The sequence below is a fragment of the Chelonoidis abingdonii genome, chromosome 11, assembly GCF_003597395.2.
Source record: "Chelonoidis abingdonii isolate Lonesome George chromosome 11, CheloAbing_2.0, whole genome shotgun sequence".
Lineage (NCBI taxonomy): Eukaryota > Metazoa > Chordata > Testudines > Testudinidae > Chelonoidis > Chelonoidis abingdonii.
The window spans coordinates 11,471,867-11,493,083 of NC_133779.1; the positions used below are offsets into that span (position 1 = coordinate 11,471,867).

Below are 21,217 nucleotides of genomic sequence, written 5' to 3' on the forward strand. Positions count from 1 at the left end.
ATGATGGCTGCCCCCTTTGTTCTCTTCCACCCACTTATATATCTTTCGCATAAGGTGGGAATTCTTTGTCCCTCTGGGTTCCCACCCCTCCCTCTCAATGGAAAGACACCAGGTTAAAGATGGATTCCAGTTCAGGTGACATGATCACATGTCACTGTAAGACTTTGTTACCCACTTGCCAGTCCACAGGTATACAGAGAGACTTAGAGGTAAAACAGAGCCATCTACAGGTAATTGTCCTGGTTAATGGGAGCCATTAAGATTCCAACCCACACTTCGCATAACTACAATAAGACCTCAGAGTAATATTTCACATTTCTAGTTTCAGATACAAGAGTGATATATTTATACAAATAGAATGACCACACTCAGTAGATTATAAACTTTATAATGATACCTTACAAGAGACATTTTGCATGAAGCATATTTCAGCTACATTATATTCACACTCATTAGCATATTTTTATAAAATCATATAGAGTGCAATGTCACAGACAGGTTATCCTTAGTATATTTGCTTTGCAAGGAAAACAATGTATAGTTTATAATTTGGGGTGGAAACATGCCACTTGGATTTCTTGGGGTAACAGACAATTTGCCCAATTTGACCTTCAATCTTACAGCCAGTCATTTCTAGTTTGCTTAGCTTGCAGCTCCCCCACCCATCTCTTGATCCACACACAGTGAGGATCCACACAATGTGCAGTGAGCTCCTTTGCATAGAAAAACAGGGTGTCACCCTTGCTTGAGGTATGTCTACACTATAAAATTAGGTTAATTTTATAGAAGTCGATTTTTAGAAACTGATTTTATACAGTCAATTGTGTATGTCCACATGAAGTCTCCGCTGCCCATTGGAATTCTGGGTTAAGCTCCCAATGCCTGATCGGGCAAAAATGTTGTCATGGGTGGTTTTGGGTACATGTCATCAGGCCTCCCTCCTTTCCTCCCACTGTGAAAGCAATGGCAGACAATTGTTTCACACCTTTTTTCCTGGGTTATGCATGCAGACGCCATACTACAGCAAGCATGGAGCCCGCTCAGCTCAGGGTCACCCTACGTCTCCTGGGTGCTGCTGGCAGATGCACTACTGCATTACTACACAGCAGCAGCTCCTTGCCTTCACAGCAGACGGTGCAGTAGGACTGATAGCTGTCATACGTCTCCTGGGTACTCCTGGCAGACCTTGGTGAGGTCGATCAGGGGCGCCTGGACAGATATGGCTATCCTCCTCTTAGAGCACCAAATGGGAGCCAGAGGCTCCAGGTCATTCTCTTAAGTTTTGTCTCATGGAGATTCAGTCCTGCCTGGAATATCATGTGAGCTGGAGGCTTCTGCCTCAGGCTGCTCTCCCAGCTGGCAGCACTGCACGGTCGCATCTACCCCAGCCTACCCCTTGCTCCCATTGCTCATGAAGCCGAGATAGTAATAAGGAGCAGTTTAACTATAGGCTGAACAAGTGCAGAATGGTGGTAGAAGGTGCCTTTGGATGTTTAAAAGCTCGCTGGCGCTGTTTGCTGACTAGGTCAGACCTCAGTGCAACCAACATTCCCATTGTTATTGCTGCTTGCTGTGTGTTCCATAATAGCTGTAAGAGTAGGGGGGAGACATTTATGGCGGGGTGGGAGGTAGAGGCAAATTGCCTGGCATCCGATTTTGAGCAGCCAGATACCAGGGTGATTAGAAGAGCACAGCAAGGCGATCTGCGCATCAGAAAGGCTTTAAAAACCAGTTTCATGACTGGTCAGGCTTTGATGTGACAGATGTGTGTGTTTCTCCTTGATGCAAACCCATCCCCTTTGTTGATTTTAATTCCCTGTAAGCCAACCACTCTCCTCCTTTTGAAATAAAGTAACTATTGTTTTGAAACCATGCATTCTTTCTCTATTAATTAAAAAAAAGAGATAACAGACAGGGTAGCCTTGGTGGGGTGGGGGAGGAGGGAAGGACAAGGCCACATTGCTTATTGTAGCCTCACTAAAAATCAAAATTGTTTGAATGACAGCCTTCTGTTGCTTGGGCCATCCTCTGGAGTGGAGTGGCTGGGTGCCCGGAGCCTCCCCACCACGTTCTTGGGCATCTAGGTGAGGAGGCTATGAAACATGGGGAGGAGGGGAGGCGATTATACAGTGGATGCAGTGGGGGTCTGTGCTCTTGTTGGCTTTCCTGTAACTCCAACAGCCACTTCATCATGTCCATTTGCTTCCCCAACAGACACTTCATCATGTCCATTTGTTCCCCCACTAGCCTCAGCATCGTGTCCTGCCTCCGCTCTTCGCACTCAATTCTTTCCTGGCCTCTGCCACTGAATGCCTCTAGGCATTAAGCTGTGCCCTATCTGTGTGGGAGGACTGCATGAGCTTGGAAAATATGTCATCATGAGTGCATTTTTTTCGCCTTCTAATCTGTGATAACCTCAGGGACGGAGATGATAGGGAAAGTGTAGAAACATTCTACGCTCTACGATTCTGGGGGGACTACATGGTCACCTGTGCCGCTGAGTGCTGCTGAGTTTGCCACATTGACCAATCAGGAAATGAAATTCAAAAGTTCCCAGGGCTTTTCCTGTGTATCTGGCTAATGCATCAGAGTGCAAAGTGCTGTCCAGAGTGGTCACAGTGGAGCAATCTGGGATAGCTCCCAGAGGCCAATACTATTGATTTGTCTCCACACTACTCCAAATTCGACCCAGCAAGGTCGATTTTAGTGCTACTCCCCTCGTCGGGGTAGAGTACAGAAGTCAATTTTAAGAGCCCTTTAGGTCCATGGAACAGGGTTGGCTGTGTGGACGCATTCATTTTTAAATCCACCTAACGCGGCTAAATTCAACCTAACCCTGTAGTGTGGACCAAGTCTTGGTAACTAGTTCATTTTAGCTAGGTTGGGAGGGAGAGAGAGGTTTTATCCACAGGCAAATTATGAGAGATTCTTGCCTAGGTGATTAGCAATAATCTCTTTAGCTATTTGAGTTTCGATTCTTGGGGAAACGAACTCCCAACCTTGGCTGATCTATGGGTCCCTGTCTCGGTGTCCATCAGGGTCTGATCCTCAGGAACAGGAGTGCTGGGATAGAGTGTGGTCAGGACATAAACAGCCCTGCACCACTGTGCGTCCACAGAAAAAGGTCACTGTTCAGACCTGCTGGGCACAGAGCTGAGTGGGGACAGATGCTGGAGACAGTGCTGGGGACAAGGAGCTGGGCTGCTTCCCATCCGGCCATGTGCCTGTCTCCAGACCACTGGGAACTGGCCTTGGGGGCTCACACCCAGCCAGAGCACCTGAATTCTGCCTAGGTGGCTCATTAACCCTTGCAGCAATTACCCCCTGGGAGAGGAGCAGGGAGGACACTGAGACTGAGCCCTGAGGCACAAAGAGTTGCAAGAAGAAACATGTGGAGGCACCTGACCCCACTTCAAATACCAGAGTAGCAAAGACATCAGTGAATGGCTGGATATGGGGGAGCCAGCAATTCCTGCTGATGGGGAGAAAATAACGGGGGGGCTGGGGAATGTCCCTGTCTGGCACTTCATTCCCCACATCTAGAGCTAAATCTCAGGGAGATGAGGGATTCACAATAAACATTTTATTAGGAATTTATCTGGGAAAAATCAAAATCCAATTAGGTAAAAACTTTAGTAAGACATAAACATCCCTCCAAAACTTGCGTTTCAAGAAGCAGAAACATAGAACTGGAAGGGGGCTTCTGTGTCATTCAATCCAGCCTCTGCTATTGCAGAAAACCAAAAAAAACAGGACCCCACCTCTCCCCTGCCCCATCCAGAAACAAAGAGAAAAGCCCTCCCAGGGCAGTTAGCTCAGGAATAAGTCCAGTATGTGACAATCTGAGCTGATCCCCTCCCTAGAAACAGATGAAACCCTTCCCTTCAGCTCAGCAAATCCTGTCCAATGATGAGACAGCTGGGGTGGGATGGGAGAGGATCAGATAATAATGAAACACAGTAACAATGACACTTCCTCTCCCTTGGCACCTCTGTCCTCCTGAGCCTCTGAACACACAGTAATTAGTGACGACTCCCTGGGATGGTGTGTGACTTATCTCCATTGCACAGATGGAAGAGACACACGCAGAGAAAGGAAGGGAAGTGACTGGGATGAGGTGACATTAGCAGAACTGGTTATTGAGCCCAGCAGTCACCCCCACCCTGCTCTAACTAATAGATCACACTCCCTGCTTGGAGCTAGGAACTAAACCCAGGACTCTTGAGGCCAAATTCCCCCTGCTCTCACTACTACACCATACTGCCCTCTCAGGAACAGGGAAACCCCCCATCTCTCTGGGAACCTCCCCCATGAATTCCCCAGTCTCCAGCCCCTGCATTTACAGAGTCCATCCTCTCACTTTGGATCAGCAGCTCTTGTTGCTTTATACTATGGACTCACAGGACCCCGCACTCTTTCCTTGAAAAACTTAAAACTCTCCTTTGCTGTGAGGCCTGCAAAAAAACCTGACAGTGGTTAGGGTGCTGGTATGCTAAGCATGCTACCCATCATGCTACTAATACTGTCTGCTTCCTTGGACCCCCGCCTCCCATCTGTCTATCTCCATCTGTTGTCCTGTGTCTCCACTTAGATTGTAAACTCTCTGCGGCAGGAACTGGCTTTTCATTCTGTGTTTACACAGCGCCTGGTGCAGAGGGGTCCTGGGCCATGACTAGGGCACTGTGATAACACAAATAATAATAACAGCATCCCCTGCCCTCACCCCCACCCTGAGAGGCCTTGGGAGCTGTAGAGACAACATGGACACAAAGTGTAAAGGGGCATCTTCACCTCTTTTCTGACCTGGTAAGTGTGTGTAGCCCCTGCAGAAATGTCTCCTCACTAATTTCAGTGCCTGCTCCCTCCAGACCTTGAAATAACCCATCTCCCAAGTACCCAGTGCTCCCTCCTCCGGCCACACTGAAACCCAAAACATCCACCCACCTGACCCCCTTCTACCTAGACCATCCTGAAATGAAGCACGTTTGTACATTTGTCATAAACAGATAGCTAAGGGTTAATGTCTCTTTCACCTGGAAAGGGTTAACAAACAACACCTGACCTGAGGACCAATCAGGAAACAAGATACTTTCAAATCTCAAGGGAGGGAAGCCTTTGTCTGTGGTTTTTGGGTTGTTCTCTCTAGGCTCTGAGAGAGACCACACATACCTACAGGCTCTCTAATCTTCTGTTCCAATTTTGTAAGTTCAAAGGTAGAAAGACAGTTTAGTCTTTTATGTTTTTTTTTTTTGTATTTGCAACTGTGTATCTGGCTGGTGGAGTTTATGTGTATTTGCTGAAAGTATCTTAAATTGTTTTCTGCTGGAGAAAGCTTTTCTTCTATTGTCTATAAGCTACAGACCCTGTAATATTTCATCTTGATTACAGAGACAATTTTTATGTTTTTCCTTCTTTTATTAAAGTTTTCTCTTTTTTAGAATCTAATTGATCTTTTGGTTATCTTGGGTAAGACTCCAGGGAAGGGAGTCTGCACTCACCAGGGAATTTGTGGGAGAAGAGGACAGGGGGGAGGGAAACCTGTCTCTGTGTTTATGTCTTTGTGTTAGATTCACGGAGCTTGAATCTGTCTATCTCTCCTAGTGTACCCGGCGGAGAATCTGGGAGGAAGAAAGGAGGGGAAGGGAATGGTTTATTCCCTTTTGTTGTGAGACTCAAGGATCTGAGTCTGGGTCCCAGGGAATTTTTGGAGACCAGAGCTTATCAGGGCTCTACCTAAGTTTGATTGGTGGCTAGCAACAGGATCTAAGCTGGTAATAAAGCTTAGAGGATTCATGCTGGTACCCATATTTTGGACGCTAAGGTTCAGATTTGGGAATTATACCATGACAACATTGCATCAGCAAGGCACAGAAATGTTACATTCAGGGAGAGCTCCTGCCACCTTCTCTGTGGTGTGTCTAGTGGGACATTAAAGAGACCTTCCACTTGCAGCCTTCCCCACAGAATGGACATTTATAGAGTCTCTCTTGTGTGGATTCTCTGATGAGAAATAAGGGTGGAGCTCAGCGGGAAACTTGTCTCGCACTCAGGGCAGTTATAGGGGGGTTTTGCTGGTGTGGACTCTCTGGTGTTTAATCAGGCTTGAGCTCTGGCTGAAGCTTTCTCCACACTCAGGACATTTATAGGGTCTCTCTCCCATGTGAATCCTCTGGTGCTTAGTAAGGTCTGAGCCCTCACTGAAGCTCTTCCCACAGTCCAGGCATTTGTAGGGTCTCTCTCCTGTGTGGATTCTCTGGTGGGAAACAAGGTGGGAGCTCCGAGTGAACCCTTTCCCGCACTCGGGGCATTTATAGGGTCTCTCTCCCGTGTGGATCCTCTGGTGGGCGATAAGGTTGGACCTTACGCTGAAGCTTTTCTCACAGTCGGGGCATGTCCAGGGCCTCTGTCCAGTGTGGGTTCTCTGGTGCACAATGAGATTGGAGCTGGTAGTGAAGCTTTTCCCACACTCGGGGCATTTGTAGGGTCTCTCGCCTGTGTGCAGTCTCCGGTGTGAAATAAGGGAGGAGAAAATGGCAAACTGTTTCCTGCAGTCAGGGCAGTAATAGGGTCACTCTCCTGTATGGGTTCTCTGGTGCTTTGTCAGGTCAGCACCCTGAATGAACCCCTTCCCACAGTCCAGGCAGTCACAGGGCCTCTCTCCCGTGTGGATCCTGTGATGCACAATAAAGTGTGAGTTGCGAGTGAAGCTCCTCCCACACTCAGGACATTCATATGGTTTCTCTTTAGTGTGGGTTCTAAGCTGGAGCATGGTTTCACTGTGGTCCTTCAAACTTCTCTGAGTGGAGTTACCTCGTCTCTTCACTGGGGGGTTCCCTACTACCTCTCCGGCCCGCACTGACCCTTGCAGGCTGCTCCCTGCTCACCCCTCCAGGAGATGTTTCCTTTGGGTGGTCCCAATGCCATTCCATGTGGTTTCACTTGCTCAGGGATTTCCTGCTCAGGATTCATCTCCTCGTTTTCACTCACCATCCCAACACCTGCCGGGATAGAGGGAGTATCCAGACATGAATTGTCCCCTATGCCGGGGGAGAGGCAACCTCAGAAAGGGGACTGGGAAAGGCGGGGGGAGACAAAATAATTGAAAACTCAGGAGCGCAAACCTCCACCAGCCCTTCCCCAGAGAAGAGGAGACCAGTTCTGCTGCCACGCCCCGTCCGAACATTCAGGAGAAGGGAGCAATTGGCAAGAGGCAAGAGCCATGAGTGACATCTCCCATGAGAATCTGACTCTGGCTAGGCACAATCGTGAGCTGGGTGAGATGCAGCAGAGCTGGGAGACCTCATGGGGCCTCAGCAGCAATCCCAGCTGTTTATGTCGATGGTGGATGGTTTACGTGCCCATGTAGCCAATTCCTCACCTGTACGAACATTTCTCAGGATCCTTCTTTCCTCAGAGCCTTGGGAGATCCAGGACCCAACGGCTCTTCTCCTTGTTCCAGCCGGGAGATCATGTCAGGACTGAAAACTGGAAGACCTGCTCAGAGGAAGTAAAATAGGTGAGCCCAAGGGTTTATTATTATCATTATTCATGTTTGTTACCTTTGTGCCAAAGTGCCAGACAAGAGTGGGGCCTCAAACACAGAGCAGTAGTTGACCCCTGCCCCAAAGAGCTAACAATTTAGTCATTCTGAGACAGAGTTGATGCGGGGTGGGTGCCTTTGTATTAGCCAAATGGAGGAGGAAATGTTCCTGAAGCCCCTCTGGGGAGGTCAGGTGGTTCCTGGGAGGTGTGCGGTGCACCCTGCAGGAGATTCAGGGGTTTTCATGCCCTGGGGAATTTTATGACCCGGGCCCAGCATAGTAGTGCAACTTCTTCCTCCTTTGTAGCCCTGCTGAGACCAGAGCCCTCTCTGAGATCAGGGACAGTCCTGGCAAGGGAGGGACACGCAAAATCTCTCCGTGTGTCAGTGCACATCCACATGTAAAGATGCAACGAGATACCTCCATCCTCTCCCTTGGAAGCTCTGGGGATGGAGATGAAGCCAGTAGCCTCTCCGCTATGTCTCCAAATCTCCTCTCCTATGGATGGAGGTGTGGAGGGGACAGTCGCTCACACGGGGGCTTAAGGGGCTATGGAGCTGATCCCCCTGAAATCTAAGGACACAGAAAGAACCCGGAGCAGAAGCTGCCCTGGGTATGACAGAGGGGACAAGAATCCTTAACCAGCAAGGTGACAGCCTCACAATTCTCCTGCACGACACCCCTGTCGAGGGTCTCTGGCCAGGATCCAGCACAGCCCACTGCCCCTCAGTGAAATGCACAACTGGCCAGGAAGGTGGGGGCAGGATGGACGCTGTGGAGGGTCAGGGGCCTGTGGGAACCAGAAGGGAGGGCAGAGGGAGGTGGGGGGCAGAAGGCTGTGGGGGACAGGTGAATAGGGAGTGCAGGGCCACTACAGAGTGGCAGATACGGGATGTAGGAGACTGTAAAGAGAAAGGCCTAAGGGGACAGGTGGCCAGAGGAGACTGAAGGGAGTGTGGGGCAGGAGAGTGGCTGTGGTAGAGAGAGGCAGGATAGTGACAGGAGAGTGGGGATCAGTGGGCAGAATCCCTCTGAGAGCAAAGGACTGAGAGGCTTCATTTTTGCATGTGCACTGCTGCAGCTGAGTTTTGTCACTGTGATGTGGTTGGTGCACATGCACACTGGAAGTAGGTTCACACATGGACACACTGGGAGCAGGTGCATGCATGCACGCGTGTGCTCTGGGACTAAGCAGCTTCCCCCCAAAAGTCAGAAGGGAAACAAAATTGCCACAGATGCTTTGGGGTTTAAGGACTTGTGGTTTTCAAGCCCATCTCCTGACCCTCTGGAGGGATTTGTGGCTTTGAGTGCTGCTGACTGGCACTAGGCCTCGGATACCAGCCCACTGAGGGGGTTGTTTTCTCACATGGGGGGATTTCCATCCCTGTCCTGCTGGGTCTCACCCTGAGGTTCAGGCCCCACACTGAAGAAGGGGAAATGTCTAAGAGTAGAGTAATATCTCTTTAAAAAATTGTGAGCCCTCTAGTAGTGTGCACCCTGTTCTCCATTGCAGGGTATGCCTACCCAAGCTGGAAATTACACCTCCAGCTGCAATGCAAGCAGACACTAAGGGTACGTCTACACTACTCGCTGGATCGGTGGGTAGCGATTGATCTATCGGGGATCGATTTATTGCGTCTAATGTAAAATCAATCCCTGATAGCTCTGCCGTCGACTCCAGAACTGCACTGCAACGAGAGGCGGAAGCGGAGTTGGCGGGGCAGCAGCAGCGGTCGACTCGCTGCCATCCTCACAGCCAGGTAAATCGACCTAAGATACACCAGCTTCAGCTATGCTATTCGCGCAGCTGAAGTTGCGTATTTTAGGTCGACCTTTCTCCAGTGTAGACCAAGCCCAAGATTACAGAAACCAGTCCAGGCAGCAGTGCCTTTGTAGCTTGGCCTTGTGCGTTTGGGTATCATTAGTTATTTGGAACCCAGCTGTGATTTCTCCATAGTGTGTTTGTTGGGTAAAAAGCAAAAGATCCAACAGGTTTTTCCTTTTCCCTTCTTTTCTCCTCCTGTATTACTGTCCCTCTCACACATCCTGACGAACCCCCTGTCCCATAGCTCCCCAGTAGCCATCTCCCTTCCCCAGCCATTATTCTGCAGCCTGTCAGGGAGGGAGAAGGTTTGAGGGGGCTTTAGGATATTTCACTCCCCAATTCACCACAGACTTTTTCCTTGCATACAGATGTTCTAGACACCGTGATGCCGAAAACACTCAGGGTATGGCTACACTTGCAGATGTAGAGTGCTTTGAGTTAAACCAGCCTTCGTAGAGCGCGGTAGGGAAGTGCTGCAGTCTGTCCACACTGACAGCTTCAAGCGCATTGGCGTGGCCACATTTGTGGCACTTGCAGCAGCATTGGGAGTGGTGCACTATGGACAGCTATCCCAGCATGCAAGTGGCTGCAACATGCTTTTCAAATGTGGGGTTGGGGTGGAATGTGACAGGGAGTGTGTTGTGTGTATGTGGAGGGAGAGAGAGTGGGTTTTGGGGGGCTAAGAACATGTCAGAACGCTGTCTTGTAAGTTCAGACAGCAGAAGCCCCCCCTCCCCCTCCTGCCTCTCTCTCTCACACACAGCATTCCACAGTAATGGTTGCTTTGTCTCACAGCAGAAAGCTGCGAGCTGTCAGAAACGGAGCTTTCAATGGGCATTTCCGCATTCCTGCGGCTGATTCCAAACAATGACACGAGTGGCCACTTGACATAAGGGGATTATTCCTCTCGCCGAGGTGGAGTACCAGCAGCGCTGTAGCTGCGGCGTCAGAGCACTCTACATGCCTTGCCAGTGTGAACGGGGAGTGAGCCAGGGCGTCCAGGGTTCCTTTATTGCGCTGTAACTTGCAAGTGTAGCCAAGTCCTCGGTCACTTCATTCCAGACCAGACCCAGCTCCTGCCACCCGGACTAAACCCACCAAGACAGGTTTACACCCCCCACCAACAGAGTCTCTGAACCTAATGCTGAAAAAGAGCAAAACCAAAGGAGATGCTTTGGGAAAATCCCCGACTTTGTCCCCAAGGGCAGCACTTTCCCCCAGCAGAACAGCAACGAGGCAGAGGAAGAAGCTGGCTTTTCCTCTCTCTGCTCCTCATGTCATTCCCAGGAAAGTCAATCTGCCCAGGAGTTGCTGATTTTTGACCTAACAGACCTTTTCCACCAAGCGTCTGGAGTTAAGCTATTTTACAAATGTAAGCAGAGTCAGGATGAGCTCTACCCTGACATCTGGTGGTGAATTATGGTGAGTTTCAGGGACTGATCATGTTTGCATAGGCACACCTACCCCACACAACATAGCCCACGGCAGCCTAAAATGGTTACTTTGACAGCTGTGGGATCCCCAATTTCTCTGTTATTGGGGCAGGAGGAATAAAGTGTTGACACTCTGATTATGTGAATGAGGAACTATGAAACTGTCTTATGACAGAAAATCTCACCATTAATTAAATAGCACTTGCTAGACAAGGGACATGGGTGCCAAAACCCAGTGAACTGAGAAAGGCTGTGTGAGTGAGTGAGAGACTGACTCTTGAGGGCCTAGTGTACCAATTGCACTTTCTTTTTCTCTCTCCAGTGTTGAATAGTAGAGCTAATTTTGATTCTATTAGAAGTCTAGCTAGAGACTGCTAAGCTGAGTTTACTTTGAGCCAATAGTGCACCAGCAGTGGGGCTCCCCTATGATAAGCTGAAATCACTGAGTGCTGTGCTAGCTAGTGGGGGAGCCTGAAGACATACTGCTAAGCAGCTGGTAGAGTAGTTTGCAGGATGGTTGGAGCAGTGAGCCAGGACAGCAGAGTGGAGTTGAGCAGTTTGCAGGGACAGCTAGGGTGGTTCTTGGAATGGCTGGTAGAGTGGAGCAGCCCATGGAACAGTGAGTGGAGCAGTTTGCAGGGACAACTGGAGGAGCGGAGCGAAGCGGAACGGCTGGAGGAGCGGAGTGGCTGGTGGAGCAGAGCCATTTGTGGTGAAGGCTGCAGCAGACCTCCACGGAGAGGTGAGGCAATCAGCCTTGCTCACGTAAGGTGCCCCTTAAAACCCTGTGTGCCCCCCCCCAATTCCACCCAGGGGGGGGGGGGGGGTAAAACTCTGCAGATGAACTTTTGAACACTGGGGTGGCACTGACCAGGGACAGAGACTTTGGGGTTGTTGGACTTTGGGGTGATTTGGACTTAAGACCCTGAGGGGAAAAGGACATTGCCAAATGTACTTGGAGGTGGGTCTTTTGCTCATGGTTTGTGTTATAATCCTGTTTGTGGTGTTTCCCCAACGTAATGCCGCATTGTTTCCCTCCTTTATTAAAAGGATTTTGCTACACTCGGACTCCATGCTTGCGAGTGGGGAAGTATTGCCTCCTAGAGGCACCTGGGGGGAGTGGTATGTAATTGTCCCAGGTCACTGGGTGGGGGCTCCAGCCAGTTTTGTATTGTGTTATTGAAACAGAACCCCTGGATACTGAACCCAGCCCTTGTTGCTGCCAACTCAGAGGGGCAGAAGGGTTACACAAAAACAAACCAATTTTGAAAATATGCTTAAACTGACTGAACAAAAAGCACATTCCTCTCTCAATCAGACACTTATATTGTAAGGTCACTGGCATAAAAAAACCTCCTGATTTCATATGCTAGATTCCTTGGATGTAACAAGCTACTAGTTCTCCAGTTTCCCACAGATTCTTTTGGGAAAATTAGGGCTAAAGCCATATTTTGTCATTTTAAAAGGAATCAAATACCTCCCAGGCCTTGACTGAGCACAAAGGAGCAAAAATGGTCACAAAACCAATGATGTGATCTTTCTCAGGTCACCTTTAGAAATACTGGATACATCATCTCACATTTTCATCCATAAATCACACCTTTCTACCACTAGTTAATCACACTAATGAAGACAATGCTGATGGGATGCGCAAAGTGCTCACACGAGGGTGTGAAATTTAATAGATTGAGGGCAGAAAGTGACCATTGTGATTATCTAATCTGAATTCCTGCATAAAAAAAGAGCAGAAAATATCCTTGCATGAAGCCCGTAACGTCTCATTGAGCTACAGCAAACCTTTTGGGAAGATTCCATTCCTGATTTAAACCCTTCCACTGATGGACAATCCAATTTACCCCATTTTGGATTAAATATGATGGGCATTTTCTCCCCAGCAAAACACTACTTATTTTAAGACTGCTTTGAAGTCTTGGGGATGTTCAGAGATTTATTATTTTAAAAGACAAACAGCTGAACCTTAAGAATCCCCCTCTGCATGTGGCTATAGCTCTTGATAAGGAAAAGTCATTTACATTCAGACAGGCACAGACACTGAGGGTCCAGATCCTTCCACAGGATCTCTGGGATCACTTACAGGAAGCCTCATAGTTTTTACAAGGATTCATAGATTCCAAGGCCAGAGGGGATCACTGTGATCATCTCATCTGACCCCCTTATAACAAACCAGGCCAAAAAAACCCCTCAAAATAATTCCTAAAGCAGATCATTTAGCAAAAACATCCAGTCTCGATATAAAAATTGTAAGGGATGGAGAAGCCACCATGACCCTGGGTAAATTGTTCCAATGGTTAATTACTCACATCGTCAAAAATGTACACCTTATATACTGTGCGAATTTGTCTAGCTTCAACTTCTGGCCATTGGATCATGCTGTATATTTTTCTGCTAGACTGAAGAGCCCATTATCAAATATTTATTCCCCATGTAGGTACTTATACACTGTAATCAAGTCACCCCTTAACATTCCCTTTGTTAAGCTAAATAGACTGAGATCCTTGATGCTGTCACTCTCAGGCAGGTTTTTGAAGCCTTTAATTATTCTTGTGGCTCTTCCCTGACACCTCTCCAATTTATCACCACCCTTCTTGAATTGTGAGCACCAAAAGTGGGCACAGATTCCAGCAGTGGTTGCACCAGAACCAAATACAGAGGTAAAAATCTCTCTACTTGATACCCAAGATTCTCCTGTTTATACAGCCCAGAATTGCATTAGCCTTTTTGGTCATAGTGTTGCACTGGGACCTCATATTCAGCTGATTATCCCCCTCAACCCCCAAATCTTTGTCAGCATCACTAAATCCCAGGCTAGAGCCCCCCAACCTGTAAGTGTGGCCTGCATTCTTTGAAGGGAGATTGTGTGGAATCGATCGTAGCCCAAGTCCTTTTAGCTCTGATGCATCCGATGGAGCAAACAGGTCCCTATTAGCACTTAGCTATGGGGGAGATTTATCCACTGGGAGGACTCCATGGCTAATTTCGGGATGGGGGGTCAGTAATGATGGAAGAGTTTAATACGGAGAATTAACACACAGCCCCCATTCTTCTGTCTCCTCTGTGCTGCCTTGTTGTACTCAAAGTGCTATACGGGAACTTTTCAGGGGGATTAAGGCAAAACGCCACATTTATTAGTAATAGAGGTATTAATTAATACTCTATCATATGCATATGATATATTACAGTCATGCATTCACACACACACACAGACACAAACACACTTCGTTTTGCTGTTCTTACCAACTAGTTGCTCCCCTTAACTGCACTGGCCAGGTGAGTTAGATGGGGGAGGGGTGGAGCCGGGCTTCTGCCGATCCGGATCGATGCTCCGATGGTGACAAGACGAGACCCAGGGTCCTTCTGCAAGACACCTCGTATTTATAGCAGCTTCCCTCTTATGCAAATCCAGACCAGATTCAAAATCTGGGTCTGTGTCCGTTGGTCTTTGTGCTGCTTTTTTTCTGGGTGTTGTCCCAATGCTGCTCAAAGAGGGCGTTTTCTAAAGAAGGTGCTTGCTTCTAATCCCTGAGGTCGTCAATATGTCTGCTTCTCTTTATTGGGCCCACTTGACAAGTTGTATTGTCCTTTGCTCTGGCTTCCATTCCCTCTTTAACTGTTGTAGCTGTCTGGAGGTGGGTGTCTTCCAAGCCTCACTCATTCACACCTCATTCAGTCAATGGGGCAATTGATTACAGAGTGTGGGGGGGGAGATTTTATTCTACTTCTAGCAAAAAGGCACATGTTTCTTTCACTTTAACTATACTATCCTTAGGGGCTATAACATTTGATACAAAGTTTTCTACCAATTTTCTAATACAAAGTTGTATGAGAGAGGCACAATGCCAAGTCATATGAAATACAAAATCAAACAGTGAACAGAAGTTACAATGCAGGCAAGTGTAGTGAATGGTGAACAGAACTTACATTAATAAAGTGAACAATTAAAAACAATTTCATTTATCAGTTCTACAGCCTCTCCTCTCCCTGTAACTTCCCTCACTGGGCAGAGCTGGTTAAATCTACCATCTTGCACTGTCTCTCTCACTCTGACTTATTCCCGCCCTCCTTCCCTTCCTGACTCCATCCCCAGACATGCAAAGGGAAACCTTCCCAGGGCCTGTTCAGGACCTCCTCTACCCCTGGTACCGCATGCCAGCTCCCTCCTGCGGGGACCTCAGCAAGGGAGCAGATTCCCAAGAGATCGGACGCTCCTGGGGCTGTTTGTGCAGAGTCACTTTCCTGCTCATCCCCAGCCCTTCCCTCCAGTTCTCTCTGTTACCTGGAGCCTCTGGCTCAGGTGTTAATGTGGGGGCTGCCCTAGCAGGCTGGTTCCCACTGGAGAAGGTTACATCCCAGCTGGGCACAGAGCGGACTTTAATGAAGATCTGTTCCCGGCACAGACCCCAGGGCTCTGGGATCACATTCACAATGGAGCCAGCAGCAGCAGTGTCTAACCCAGGAAGCTCAACCCCCATATCCTGAGCAGAGAAATCAGAGACAAATGCTGCCAGGGGGCTAAATCTAAAGAAACCCTTCTGATGCTACAACACCGCCCCTCTCCTCCAGACACTGAAATACAGCACGGGAGTCTTGGAGCTGGATCAAATAAAAAACAGAGGCTGGAGACCAACATTCAACCCACCAATCAAGGGTTGCACTGTGTTCCCAGCCAGCCAGCCTCAGATCTAGCCTGGGCCCATTCCTGCTCAGTATTGACAAATTCAAGCATCCAGTTTTGAAGGAACCACATTTGGGCTTCCTTTCCCATGGCTCCTGGTGCCTGAGCCTTTACGGTGCCCTCCACTCACCTTTTCAACCTTTTCCTCGTCAACTGCGAGGGCTGGAAAGTGACTTATTTGTTTCTGATGCACGTGGTCCCCGGAGCTGGGATTTTAAGAAACCCACCAAATATCATGAGGCTTGTCTTAAAATCCTTTAAGTTGGCTGCACTCAGCCAAAGCGCATCAGAAACTGGTTCAGCCAGAATCGGGTTTCCAAAGGGCAGAAAGCACAGTGGGGGCTGGGCTCAAGCTTCCCAATCCCTTAGGATTCATGCCATTTTTCACCTGCCCATCCTCACTTCCCCATCAGGGGGCTCAACCCAGCTTGCCCTATTGAGAATACTGGAGTTTCTGTCTCAGGCACTTTTACAGCTCCCATAGTATCTGAGCCCCTCAAAATCTATCCCCAAAGCACCCCTGGAAGGAAAGGGAGGGTTATCATCATCCCCAGCTCAGAATTGGGGAGCTGAGACCAGGAAAGATGAAGCGATTCGACCAAGGTCACACAGCTAGTCTGTGCCAGAGCCAGGTCTCCCACATTCCAGGCTCACATCCTAACCCTTGGGGTAGCCTTCCTTTCCACCCTGCTCTGTGATGGAAGCGATTCTTCCCTGGTCCTGAAGAACAGAGAGGAATCTGGGGTGAACTCTCATGCTGCATCTCCAGGAAGCACAACCCAAAGCAAATGAGGGGGAACACAGCCATCTCTGTGCCCTTCTGATCCCAGACTGCCAGTGGGGCTGAAATGGGGCCTGGCATAACATAGGGAGGCCACAGGGCCGCTCTATGTTACAGCAACCTCCCTGGTGCAGCAGTGCAAGACAGAACAGCTGTTGTGATGTGTGCTGCAGCCTCACCCAGCTTTGCTACAAGAGTCCCAAGGTTTGCATTTCCCCTGGGTTGCAGCACACACACATTCCCAGATTGCCTGAGAGAACATCTGAGCTCTCTCCTTGGAAGATCAGACACTAGGGTGATAGGCACCATTGTAAGAGCCAGGATGGACATTGTCCACACAGAACATTTTCCCTTATTTAAATTAAATCTGCTTAAAAACCACTTTAGTTAAACTGGTGCAAAACCATGTGGACACTTCTGTTGGTTTCAATTGGCTAGATCAGTTTGGCTGGGTCCTGTGCACAAGCTAAGCTGGGTTTGGAGTGACATAACCTGTGGGATGATAGCTGTGACTTGAATGATGTGGAAGTAGAAAGCAGGCAGCTGGACTGTGGGACAGCGTTATCAGCACCGGGCGGGGCTCAGTCTGCAGAAGGATCTGACCCCATCTGGCTGGATGACATTAAGTGCACAGGGGCAGAAATTGCCATGATGTGCTTCTGCTTTGGGGACAGTGTTCCACTTTCCATCTGATGGGCCCTAAGTTCTCTATGCTTGGTGCCTCCCCTAGGGCACTGCAGAGAGTGGGTGCAGGGAGCACAGGGCCATGATCTACCCCTGGGGAGGGTAAATTCATAGAAGGGGAAGGGGTGGGATGGGGAATGGGGGGATGGGTAACAGAATCACTGCCTCCGCCCCCACTCCTCATAGCAATAACCACTGCTAGCCCCCAACCACACAAACACAACGCGTGCCACAGGAGTACCAGCACTGCTTGAGGCAGCAGCTCTCCGTGGCGTGGAGCTGAACTCCATGCTGCTTTGAGAATTTGACTACACCAATGACATGGTCTTGCTGGCTCACTTTGGCCAACATCAGCTGCAGTGATTTACCAACCTGCTCGGGTAACAGCAGTGAGCATTGGGCAGGTTATTAATTGGGACAAAACTCACTCCATGGCCATTGCCCAAAGAGCCTCCAGACTACAGCAGTGCTGTATTAACGTAACCACATGGGACATTGAGCAGGAGGCAACTATCAATTACTTGGCAAGACTCAGGAGGGTCAGAAATTAACTTCAGGACAACAATGACTCAGTTGGGGACACCCCAGGCTCTCAGTGACTCCCTGCCCATCTCAATTAGTAAATGCCCTATGCTATAGAAATGCTGAGGATAATTATCCCTCCCCAGCCTGTCCTGGGGCACTTCTCAATGTTGCCAACTCACACAATTGTCTTGGGTTGCTTGGTGTTTTTTTCCTCAAAGCCCCAGGTCCTGGAGTCCTGTGATTACAGAGCACATGGAGAATAGTAGCCAGATCGGTCTCTTTCAACAGGACAGGAGCTTACTGTAACATGGCTCCCTTCCCTGACTAGCTGCTAAGGGGCTACCCATCTAGGTGCAGAGCAGTCCTTGAGGTGCAGAACACAGATGCGCTAGAACTACGGGTGCTGCTGCCCCTGCTTGAAGCAATTTCCATTCTATACAAGAGTTACAGTTTGGTTCAATGGCTCTCGGCACCCCCCCACTAGACAAATTGTTCCAGCAGCACTGCCAGGGCTCCTGACTCCTACAAGCGTCCAGCCGGCCAATGCCCACGGTGAGAAAACAAAACACTCATCCCCCGCCCTCCCAGGAGCTAGGCCCCCTCCAGAAACAAGCCAAACAGCTTCTCACAAGGTAGGCGGGGGAATTCCCAGACACTCCCGAGCTTCCCTGCCCCCAACCAGCCCCCTAACCCCACTCCCTGCACTGACCCCCCCGCAGCCTGGTTCCTCCCACCTCCGCGCCCTGCTCTCTGCACGCAGCCCCCAGCCCAGGGCTGCAGGCCCCCTGCCGCGACCCCTGGGAGCAGAGATGCAGCCCCGTGGACACGAGACCCCGGGGAGGCGTAAAAGGAGCCAGGGGAGCGGCTCCATCCGGGGCTGGACGGACCCTCCCGCGGGCCCAGCGCCCACCTCGATGCGGAGCCGCTGAACTTCCCCGCCCAGGAGACGGGCCAGCTGGGTAGAGGGCGGGGCCGGACCTGACTGACAGCGATCGCCCCCAATCCCTGCTCGGAAAGATTAACCCTGTGCTGGCCGGGGAGTAAGCTTTGTCTGGGGAACCCGCCTCCCGAGTCCCTCTGCGGCCGGGCGGGGCGGCGAGGTGAGGGGCGTCTGGGAGTTAGGGGGCAGGGAGCTGGGGGGCACGGAGGGGGCTAGCTGTGCTGGGGAGCAGGGAGCTGAGGTTATCGGTGGGGGATGAGCTGGGGGGCAGGGAGGGGCCGCTGTGCTGGGGGTCCGGGAGCTGGGGTTACAGGTGGAGGGATGGGCAGGGAGGGGCCTGGCTGTGGTGGGGTCTGGGAGCTGGGGTTACAGGTGGGGGTATGAGCAGGGGGCGGGGGGGGCCTAGCTGTGCCCTTGTGGCCTCTGTCTCCTGCTCTTTCCCCTGCATTTGGCTCTGGAATGGTCGGAGCTAATTCTGTCCCCCATCCCGACGTCCCCCCAGCCCCTGGCTGCCCGGTCACCCATGTGGTTGGTTCGCAGGTCACAGTGCGTGTGAAGGCTGAGGATGTCACCCCAGAGGAGATGGATGCCCCTGAAGCATTATGGGAATCTCAGAGCACCCGGCTGGAGCCACCACAGCCCCATCCCGCATGGGGATCCCCGGAGGAGGCAGCACTGAGGAATTGTGAACTGCCAGGTGCCCCTGGAAAGGAGCCTCAAGTTGGAGAAGAAATGGGTAATGAGCTCATGAAGGGGCCTGGGTCGGGTCTTCCCGGGGTCACTGAGGGGACAATGGGGAAGGGAGTCCCTTGGGCTGAGTGTGTGTGGGAAAAACGGGAGTGGCTGCCACAGGCTGTGGGGGTTTTCCTAGCAGGATTACTGCCTGAGGAACGTGGGAGGCTGGGGGGTAGTGGGGTGGCCAGGGGGTGTCTCAGAGATAACATAGTGGCCCAGGCAGTGGGGATGGGACTGTGGGAGCTGGACGGCCCCGTAGCCAGCAGCAGTGAACCGCTCTTGTGGTGGTCTTTTCAGTGGTATTACCCAGCAGGTGCACTCCCCCACCCCCAGTGCCGGTGCTTCCATTTAGGCGACCTAGACGGTCACCGAGGGCAGCAGACTGCTCCGGTGGACCTCCCGTAGGTATGCCTGCGGAGGGTCTGCTGGTCTTGCGGCTCCGGTGGAGCATCCGCAGGCATGGCTGCGGCAGGTCCACCAGAGCCACGGGACCAGCGGACTGTCCGCAGGAACGCCTGCGGGAGGTCCACCAGAGCTGCGAGACCGGCGAGCCGGCCCTGCGCCTAGGGCGCCAAAAACCCTGGCGCCGCTCCTGCCCACCCCCATACACTCTCTAGCATAGTCTGAATGCTCTGCATGTACTCTGGGGGAGGGGGACCCGCCCCCGCCCCGCCCCCCCCCCCCCCAGACCTAGAGAGTGTATGGGGGTGGGCAGGAGCGGCGCCAGGGTTTTTGGCGCCCTAGGCGCAGGCCGGCTCGCCGGTCTCGCGCAGCTCTGGTGGACCTCCCGCAGGCGTTCCTGCGGACAGTCCGCTGGTCCCGTGGCTCTGGTGGACCTGCCGCAGCCATAGCCTGCGGATGCTCCACCGGTAGCCGCAAGACCAGCGACCCTCCGCAGGCATATACCTACGGGAGGTCCACCGGAGCAGTCTGCTGCCTCTGTTGTCCGTCTAGGTCGCCTAAATGAAAGCACCGGCACTGGGGGTGGGGGAGTGCACCTGCTGGGTAATACCACTGAAAAGACCACCACAAGAGCGGTTCACTGCTGCTGGCTACGGGGCCGTCCAGCTCCCACAGTCCCACCCACTGCCTGGGCCACTATTTATCTCTGAACAACCCCTGGCCACCCCACTACCCCCAGCCTCCCACGTTCCTCAGGCAGTAATCCTGCTAGGAAAACCCCCACAGCCTGTGGCAAGCCACTCCGTTTTTCCCACACACACTCAGCCCAAGGCTCCCTTCCCCATTGTCCCCTCAGTACCCCGGGAAGAACCCGACCCAGGCCCACTTCATGAGCTTCATTACCATTTCTTCTCCAACTTGAGGCTCTTTCCAGGGGCACCTGGCAGTTCACAATTCCTCAGTGCTGCCTCCTCCGGGGATCCCCATGCGGGATGGGGCTGTGGTGGCTCCAGCCGGGTGCTCTCGAGATTCCATTAATGCCTTCCGAGGGGGCGCCATCCAGTCCTCCTCTTGGAGTGGTTACAATCCTCAGCCTTTCACACGCATGCTGGTTGACCATGAAAAACTAAACTACTATGGCCAACCACTTATCTGGAGTGATGCCGTGCAGCATAGGCTATGTGAGCGTCTCCTTGAGGAGTTGGAGACGTCGGGTGCGGGGCATGCGAATTTAGCTCCCGACCATCAATCGCCAGAGCCAAATGCAGGGGGGGATAAGATGAGCAGGAGCAAGAGGCCACAAGGGCACATAGCTAGGCTGGCCCCTCCCTCGCCCGCCCCTGCTCATACCCCCCACCTGTAACCCCAGCTCCGAACTTCCCACCACCAGCCTAAGGGCGCCGCCCTCCCATTCCCTCCGCCTGTAACCCCAAGCTCCCGGACCCCCAGCACAGCGGCCCGCTCCCTGCCCCCCCACTTTCATCCCCCACCGATAACCTCAGGTCTCCCTGCTCCCCAGCACGCTAGCCCCTCTCCTCTGCCCCTCAGTTCATCCCCCCCCGTGTAATTCTTCGCTTCCTGCCCCCGTTAGCACAGCCAGGCCCTCCCTGCCCCCCAGTCATCCCCCCCACCTGTAATCCCGCTGGCCCTGCCCCGTT

The 21,217-nt window shown here is 51.3% G+C and overlaps 1 protein-coding gene and 1 pseudogene across 3 annotated transcripts in view; one reads left to right on the forward strand and one right to left on the reverse strand.

The window, feature by feature from the left end:
* Window positions 1-5,855: 5,855 nt before the first annotated feature.
* LOC116819969 (uncharacterized) lies at window positions 5,856-15,242 on the reverse strand (annotated as a pseudogene).
* Window positions 15,243-18,521: 3,279 nt separating this feature from the next.
* Window positions 18,522-21,217, forward strand: part of LOC116819966 (uncharacterized) — a 10,184-nt gene continuing 7,488 nt past the window's right edge. The window contains exons 1-2 of one of the 3 annotated variants that reach the window (XM_032772103.2): window positions 18,522-18,582; window positions 18,963-19,158. In XM_032772103.2, the coding sequence (XP_032627994.2) occupies window positions 19,005-19,158 (154 nt within the window). In that variant the 5' untranslated portion in view covers window positions 18,522-18,582; window positions 18,963-19,004. Of the gene's footprint in view, window positions 18,583-18,924; window positions 19,159-21,217 lie in introns of those variants that run through there. The other 2 variants (XM_032772101.2, XM_032772102.2) reach the window with 2 other exon arrangements.